The sequence below is a fragment of the Pygoscelis adeliae genome, unplaced genomic scaffold (assembly GCF_000699105.1).
Source record: "Pygoscelis adeliae isolate BGI_AS28 unplaced genomic scaffold, ASM69910v1 Scaffold9, whole genome shotgun sequence".
In the NCBI taxonomy this organism is placed as follows: domain Eukaryota; kingdom Metazoa; phylum Chordata; class Aves; order Sphenisciformes; family Spheniscidae; genus Pygoscelis; species Pygoscelis adeliae.
In genome coordinates, this window is record NW_008825557.1 from 1,075,370 (window position 1) to 1,084,183 (window position 8,814).

General features: G+C 42.0%; 1 protein-coding gene across 1 annotated transcript in view; it reads right to left on the reverse strand.

The window, feature by feature from the left end:
- Positions 1–680: 680 nt before the first annotated feature.
- LOC103923852 (ADP-ribosylation factor-like protein 8B) overlaps positions 681–8,814 on the reverse strand; it is a 31,234-nt gene continuing 23,100 nt past the window's right edge. Inside the window, exons 5-7 of the mRNA XM_009332282.1 lie at positions 7,491–7,558; positions 3,865–3,935; positions 681–1,068 (exon numbers count right to left, since the gene is read on the reverse strand). Of these exons, the coding sequence (XP_009330557.1) occupies positions 1,019–1,068; positions 3,865–3,935; positions 7,491–7,558 (189 nt within the window). The 3' untranslated portion in view covers positions 681–1,018. The remainder of the gene's footprint in view (positions 1,069–3,864; positions 3,936–7,490; positions 7,559–8,814) is intronic.

Here is an 8,814-nt window from a genome sequence, read left to right on the forward strand (position 1 = left end):
TTGACATGAACTTTCCATATTTATAGAGTTTCCATACTCACAGAAGAATTCCTAAGTGAAGCACTCAGAAGCAGTGTTAGCATCAAAATTTCAAAAGTGAGTTGCTCCTTTAATCTGTTTCCAAAGAACTAATCCTTTTTCAGAGCTCAGCTATATTAGGCTGTATAGTCGAAAATTCTACAAGGTTCAGGAATGGAAAGAGTAGTCCAGAAGCACTGTGAAAATTATTTCATTTACAATAAAAATGCATAGGAAATCCATGAATTTTGAGGGTAATAATGACAGAAAGTAAGCATGTGATCTCACCTGCTCTCTCTCTGTATTTCGTTCTCTGTTTAAGAGAGAAAAACATTCGCTGCAATTCCAGACTCTTTCCTCTCCCAATAGAGGGGGACAGGATTGTCTAGAATTTGTTTTATTTTTCAATTCCCAAAGAATATTCATACGAATCATTTACACTAGTGACTGGAAAAATTAGATAACTACAGATACACGACTTTGGAAATAACTTCTCGTCAATCAAAGTATTTGAAAGTGTTCTGATTAACAGCATTTGCTTCAAATAAGATGCTTTTAATTATGGTTTTAACTGATTATTGATACTTAACTACAGGTGTTTGCAGGGAAAACATTCTGTATGAATAATTGTATGATACGTTCAAAAAAACCAGTCATACCCGTTTCCACTGTGCAGTTTATTCAGTTTCAAATTAGAAAAAAATTACTAAGTATTTAACAATTCACATGCATAAACTCAAACATTTCAGCCCCCAAAAGTATTGATTTCTTTCAGTCTTGTATTAAGGCGTTCAGGAATTTCACCTAGGCAGACAAATATCTGGATTTTTAAAAAAAGAACCAAAATAGAGAGACAAGCTATAACTCAGTTTTACTTCTGTTAACAAATACAACCAAAGTGAGTCCTGGTAGTACGCAGTTGCATTCTTCATCTTTTCAGTTGTGTAGAGCTGATAGGAGTCAAAGTGATTGGGAATGAGTTATCTTCCAAAAGTTTTCTTCAGCAGTGTCTTGATTTGGAGTGCTGAATAAGCCATTGTAATGTTATGTCTGCCAGGATAAATAAAACAAAATGAAAAACTCAACAGCCTGTTTGCAGAGTGTAAAAGGACAACAGAACACCAGCAGGCTAATACAAATAAAAAAACCCCAAACAAACAAAACCCAGAAACCACAGGCTCTCATTTACACCTAATTAAAAATTCAGTACTTAAAACTCCAGGTAGGGTTTTTTCCTGTTGTTTTTTGTTTGTTTTTAAATTACGTGCATTTTGTATTCTTGAAATATGATGACTGACATCAAGTTCTCTAAGCCACAGATGAAGAACTGCTGGAAAAGCAAAGATTTAGGATGACCATAAAATGAACTGTAAAATCCAGACTAGAATGAAATGCAGTGTGAGAACAAAGGCAGAAATACACAACCAGAAGGAAAGAGAAGGGCAAACATCTGACAAAGCATTAAGAAGCCACTTAGGTAGGTTGTAGGAGTCCAAGGTCTCTGAAAGTCATGCAACATTGGACTAAAATTTGATAGCTGAAATTGGTAGCCCTCCTGATACAATCTAATGCATTGGGCTGAAAACTGCAGCAGTTCACAGACTGATTCATGAGCAGATTAGAAGGTTTTGCCTCAAGGCAGTAACATCTGTCAGGGAGGTAGGAAGGATGTCAGGGGGCAGCAACAGCTCTAGCCCTCAAATTTAAGTTTGTTGCCACATCTGTCCTAAGTTCAAGACAGCACTCCATGAACATCCTGGCAGACCAGCTTAGGCACTGAGACTGCAGACAAAAGCATCCCACGGCATCTAAAACAAAGCTAATAACTATATACTAATCTTCCACAGTCTCTCAGGACACAGAAACTGGCTGCCTTACACCTACACCTCCTGATGAGACCAGTTAGCTAGGCTGCAGTTTGCACTGAAAAATGACTATCATCTCATTCAAATGCATTGACATCAATCAAAAATGCAGAAGACAACGACAGCTCCCAGTCTTCTCCTTAACAGCCTGGTTTCATCACTTTAATAAGGTAAATATATTTTCATTATAGTTTTTCATTATAAATGATATTTTCCAGTCCCTTGATCTCCCTAGGTTCTTGCCCAACCTCTTTTCAGTTTCTCAAGGTCTTCCTCAAAATATGGCACACAGTGCTCCAGTAATGCCCGCACAGTTCCAAACACACGTGATATATGCAGTCTGCTCCCATTTGTTATTTCTTTGGGCAAATATTCAGGAACCAGGTTAGCCTTTCTTGGCACAATGTTACACTGGAAGATACTTGACTGATTCTCAGTTAGGATTTGAGTCGTTCTCATCACTACTCCCAGGACTTCCACAAGTAAGTGATCTACACGGTTCTGCATTAGTATCATTCTTTTCATTATTTTCCCATTTGCAAATTTTAGCATGTTTTTTTTGCATGCTTTTCTCCTCCAGGCCATCCATATAAATGAACCAGGATCAAAACCTATTTTCTCCAGGATCCTTTCAGAAATTAAGTTGTTTTTACCAGTTTCTAGTCACAGTACCACTTCTGAGATCCTCCACTGCAGCCTTGCCAATTTGATGAGGATCAAGCACTGCATTTCTAAAACCTCAGTCACCTTCACTTACGCAGATAATCCTGACTCTGTTGTCTTCCTCAGTCCTTATATCCCAAAGTCTAATCTTCCCCAGGGTAACACTACATTCTGTGTATTTCCCTCACTCAGAGGTAACTGTTGCACCCCAAGCAGCAGCAAACCTGGGTCTGGTCTCCTTCAAACCAACGTACCCAAATCGTGTACACCATTTCCAAGAGAAGCCCTCACTGCCTAACACGTCCCTGCACACAGCTGAAATCTCCCCCAGCTCTCTGAAGCCCAGGTGTCATGGCATAGTCTCCTCACCACCTCCACTACCTGGTCTTCTCTGCCTAGGATGGAAAAGAAGGTGGCTTCAGCTTTCCCCTGCTGGCTTTCCTCCCATTCCCGCTCCCACCGTCTGTCGTTCAGCTGAGCCCTACAGAGCTGCCCAGCTCTTCTAACGAGGCTGGCTTCCTCAGGAAGCAGCTATAAATACCTACCCAGGCTGTATCCCTCCCATCCAGCACCACTTGCCTTAGCAGCGTGCAGGGAAGAAGGGTGGCACAGAGGCAGCATGCCCCCAGGCAACTGCTGCTGCTGGCTCAGCCTGTGCTTCACCCCTTCCTCCTCCCCTGTGGAGGGAAGGGAAGGGGACAACATAACAGAGGAAAGGGACAGGAAAGTGGAAGAAAGGGGGGAGAGAGGAAAGGGCAAAAAGCAAAGGCAGATGGAAGACAACTTCATGGGGTTTTTATAGGTCCTCACTGACTTCAGGATATGCTCTTTGCATCTCCAGCAGGGCAAAAGCACTAGTCCCTCAGTTTGAGGAACACCGCCATGCAGCCAGACGCATGTTAAGGCCTGCTTACAAAGTAAAATCGTGTATGGAGCGAAATGCTTACCAAAACTTTTTAAGTATCACCTAATAATTGGAAGGCCTTCATATCCAGTCACTATTTTTTCAAAAGTAACACAGTTTTTGTGAGGGATTCAATTACTTCGGGGTTAAATATGCTTTTCCAAGGCCCCTATCAAATTAATTTCTTAACTTCTCATGGAACTAAATAATTCTACAAGTGATTTTTAAATTACACATAATTCTATGTTAGAACAAATGCAATTTGCATGCAATATTTGCAACAAAATCTTTTGAAGTAAATTGAGATTTTCAGTTAGATATTGGAGTTAGATATTCAAATCTCATTAACATTTTTAACATCTGATCCAAAGTACAAAGCATACACTGATGATGCTGTAAGAAAAAGAAGCTTACCGATGTTATCCTTCTCTTTACAGGAAATAGAATAGCAACAGATTTCTCTGTCCTGAATAGCTGAAAGGTTTCTACAGAAACAAAAATAATAAAATAAGTAGTGTCATAACTCCACAAAAACTGACAAAAGAAACTTCCATTAAATTATATGTTTTCTGCTTTTTATTCAGTGGGTTCAATTCTATCCTCAGATATTAAATTTTTAAAATATGCTACTGCACACAAAACCCCCCACATTTCTTAAACTATAGAGATTAAAAGGTTATAAAGTAATTTCACAAAAATTCAAATTTCTCATTAAGTCAGTGCAATAGTGAATAATAAAAACACAGAAATCCATGAGCTGAAAATAACATTTTCTAGCAACCAAGTAACATTACCCTTAGCATTCACCTTTTACTCTTTTCACTTAGAATTCAGAGTTTTTATCTCTAATAACTCTTACAATCAAGTAACAGCACTCAAATGATCACACCATTAATCTTCAGGATGTTTATTATATCATACTTAAATATATCAGATCTGATTCCTACTGAAAGGATGCCTCTACATTTAGGAAGAAACTGATTCTTAATTAACTTCCGTTTCTTTCTGGTAAATTCCAGAATAGCACTTTGTTATTTTTTCATTTATTTATCCTCACACAAGTGACACAGACATGCAGGAAACAGATTACGTTCCTGGAGCAGATGGGGAGTGGAGGCACCGAGAAGGAGAGTCTCGAGATCACACAAGAGACTCAAATATAGAAGAGAGCTAAATAATGACCTCCTTGGACTTCAGGAGAGCAGACTTGGCCTCTTCAGGGATCTGCTTGGAAGAGTCCCATGGGATAAGACCCTGTAGCAAAGAAGGGCCCAAGAAAGCTGGATAATATTCAAGGATCACCTCCAAGCTCAAAAGCAGCCCATCCTAACAAGTCCGGAAAAAAAGCCAGGAGGCGTAAGTGGATGAACGATGGCCTCCTGGCAAAACCCAATCACAAAAAGGAAGCATACAGAAAGTGGAAGCAGGGACAGGTAGCCTGGGAGGAATACAGAAACATTGTCCAAGCATGCAGAGACACAGTTAGGAGAGCCAAAGCTCAGCTAAAATTGGATTTTGTGAGGGATGTCAAAGGCAACAAGAAGGGCTTCTATAAGTACGTAAGTGACAAATGGAAGACAAGAGAAAATGTGGGCCCATTGCTCAGTGAGATGGGGGACCTGGTTACACATGACATGGAGAAAGCAGAAATACTGACTGCAGCCTTTGCTAGCAAGATTAGCCTTCAGGAATCCCAGGCCCCAGAGACCAGGGGGAAAGTCTGCAGCAAGGAAGTTGTACCCTTGATGGAAGAGGATCAGGTCAGGGAATACATAAGCAGACTGGACATACAGAAGTCCATGGGCCCTGGTGGGATGCACCTACGACTGATGAGGGAGCTGGCTGATGTCATTGTGAGGCCACTCTCGATAACCTTTGAACTATCATGGCAACTGGGAGAGGTGCCTGAAGAGTAGAGGAAAGCAAATGTCACTCATCTTCAGAAAGAGCAGGAAGAAGGACCCAGGGAACTACATAACAGGCAGCCTCACCTTGATCCCTGGGAAGGTGATGGAGCAACTAATCCTGGAAACCATTTCCAGGAATGTGATGGACAAGAAGGCGATCAGGAGTAGTCAGCAAGGATTCACAAAGGGGAAATCATGCTTGGCCAACTCGATAACCTTCTACAATGAAATCTACAGCTTATTAGATGAGGGGAGAGTAGTGGATATTGTGTACCTTGACTGTCTCCCATAATATCCTCATAGACAAGCTGAGGAAGTACGGGCTGGATGAGCAGACAGCGAGGTGGAATGAAAACTGGTTGAACAGTCAGGCCCAGAGGGTGGCAATCAGTGGCACGAAGACTAGTTGGAGGCCAGTAACTAGCGGTGTACCCCAGGGATCAATACTGGGTCCAATCCTGTTCAACATTTTCATCAGTTATCTGGATGATGGGACAGAATGTACCCTCAGCCAGCTTGCTGATGACACAAAACGGGGAGGAGTGGCTAATACACCAGAGGGTTGTGCTGCCATTCAGAGGGACCTCCACAGGCTGAAGAAATGGGCTGACAGGAACCTCCTGCAGTTCAACAAGGGGAAGTGCAAAGTCCTGTCCTTGGGGAGGAACAACCCCAGGCACCAGTACATGCCGGGGGCCAACTGTCTGGGAAAGCAGCTTTGCAGAAAAGGACGTGGGGGTCCTGGTGGACACCAAGTTGAACATGATCTAGCAATGTGGAAAAAATGGCTAATGGTATCCTGGGCTGCATTAGGAGGAGTGTTGCCAGCAGGTTGAGGAAGATGATCCTTCCCCTGTACTCAGCACTGGTAAGGCCATACCTGGAGTGCTGTATCCAGTTCTGGGCTCCCCAGTACAAGAGGGATGTGAAGCTACTGGAGACAGTCCAGTGAAGGGCCACTAAAATCATTAAGAGACTGGAGCATCTCACATATTCTGAAAGGCTGAGAGAGCTGGGACTGTTTAGCCTAGAGAAGAAAAGGCTCAGGGGGGATCTTATTAATGTGTACAAATATCTGAAGGGAGGCTGTAAAGAAGATGGACCCCAGTGACAGGACAAGAGGCAATGGGCACAAATTGAAACACAGGAGAACCCCTCTGAACATGAAGAAACACTTTTTACCTCTGAGGGTGACCAAGCACTAGCACAGGTTGCCCAGAGAGGTTGCAGAGTCTCCATCCTTGGAGATACTCAAAAGCCGTCTGGACACGGTCCAGGACAATCAGCTCTAGGTGGCTCTGCTTCAGTCTGAACATAAAGAAACACTTTTTACCTCTGAGGGTGACCAAGCACTAGCACAGGTTGCCCAGAGAGGTTGCAGAGTCTCCATCCTTGGAGATACTCAAAAGCCGTCTGGACACGGTCCAGGACAATCAGCTCTAGGTGGCTCTGCTTCAGCAGGTGGGTGGACAAGATGACCTCCAGAGGTTCCTTCCAACCTCAGCCATTCTGTGTTTCCTAAGTCCCAGTTTAGTTGCTTAGCCTTTGGATCATCCTTCTATACTGAAACTCCACTTCACTTTCTACTGATTAAAATTATGTGATTTGAGACATAGAATCCTATTCTGCAAAATGAGTGCTATACTGGCCATTTTTACAAAATTGTATATTTTCTTTACAATTATCCTTACAATGCATCAATTTAAGTTAGTTTCAGCAATCCATAAGTATATGCTTTGGATACATGCCAAAAATATCTGAATTGCTTAAATTTACAGACAGTAGTTTGAAATGGTTCTGTTCTAATGCCATTCGAGCATTAAACTGCCACTACAATGTACTCTGAGAAAAGTGTAAGTGAGCCTATTACTATCTATAGCAGTTGTATCTTTGGTGATGGGAAAACAGGATTATCTGAAACAACTTTATACAACCAAAATAATAATCAAGAGAGGTTCAAATCTACTGCAGTCAGTTATCAGCCTAGATTGCTGTTTCAGCTGCCAGCAGAGCTTGAAGTGGAGTATCCGAGAATGTAAAAAGGAATCTGTTATAGCTGGTTATTGCCATAGATTTTCTCTTACGTATCAAATTTCACAGTGTCTCAGCTTTTTACAGAGGCCAGCTACTTACAATTTCTCAATTAACTGCTTTTCATCCAGTGCACCTGGGAGGTCTCTTTTATTTCCAAGGACTAACACCTGAAAGAAATCATTCATATTCATGTTAAATCCAGGAGCAATAAAAGTTTATTTTTGTCTTTAACCATTTGTTCACATTAAGTTGGCATCTAAGTATTTAGAATGAACTAGCAGACATATTCAAAATGACCAATGACTGTGGGAGCATCGTGGAAATCCCACTCCTAGTCAGGGTCAGATGCTGGACGCACACCCACTGAAAACTGGATCCAGTTATTTCTGGGTGTATCAGTATGAGAAGTCTCTGGAAGTGAATGTCTCCATTCTGGATGGCAGTATGGGATGATGTCAGATTGCATGCAACTAAACCTGGAGGAGAGGATGCACCAGGTGCACTCAAGCCACCAAGAGACATGCAATTCACAGGACCAGACTAATGTTAATCAAAAGTAGGGCCCCAGCAGTAGAGGCTGGGTCAAGACCCAGACATGATTCTCTCTACAGTTTTGCTCCCCTGCTTCTTAACATTGACATACTAAACAGCCAGGCATCCAAACCACGTTATCACCCAAGCACCAGCCAAATGACTGATCCCTCTCCCTCCACTTTGAGCATCCACAGTAGAAATCAGAAAGACAGCCATTAGGAATTAAGTCTGAGAAATGCAGAAAATCTACTGAATAGATGCTGGAACTTAAGAGTTCCTACGCAATACTTAAGGCTTCAAGTATAAATTAAGGTCAGATAAATGGGTTGAGCACATTCTAAGCAATGGAAGGTTTTTCTAATTATGATTGCATTATTGTTTTCCAGATGCATTACAATTCCGAGTCAAGACTGTCCCATTATTTCCAATGAATCTGGAACACATTAAAACTCATTACTTGCAGTCTCAGATTAATAAAGCTACCTTAAAATCAATAATGCCAAAGCCTGAGTACAATTAATTGAAGGACGTTCAATACTAGTTACTACCTGTGAAAGAAAAGCAAGTAAAAAATACATTGGACCTTGGAAATTACCGTGCTAATCAGGCTGGGCAATTCGGATGTGATGTTATAACATATAAAAGGAAAGGAACTTAATTAAATGCTTCCCTTCTGAGGGGAACAGAGGGCCCTATATGCCGACCGGACCCGTCCCACAGGGAAGTCTGCTGCCTCCCTGGGGCCAGGGTCAGAGACATTACTAGGAAACTCCCTGATCTGGTACGGTCTACTGACTACTACCCGCTGTTGGTTATACAGGGTGGCAGTGATGAGGTTGCAGAGAGAAGTCCTGAGGCGATCAAAAGGGACTTCAGGGCACTGGGGCGA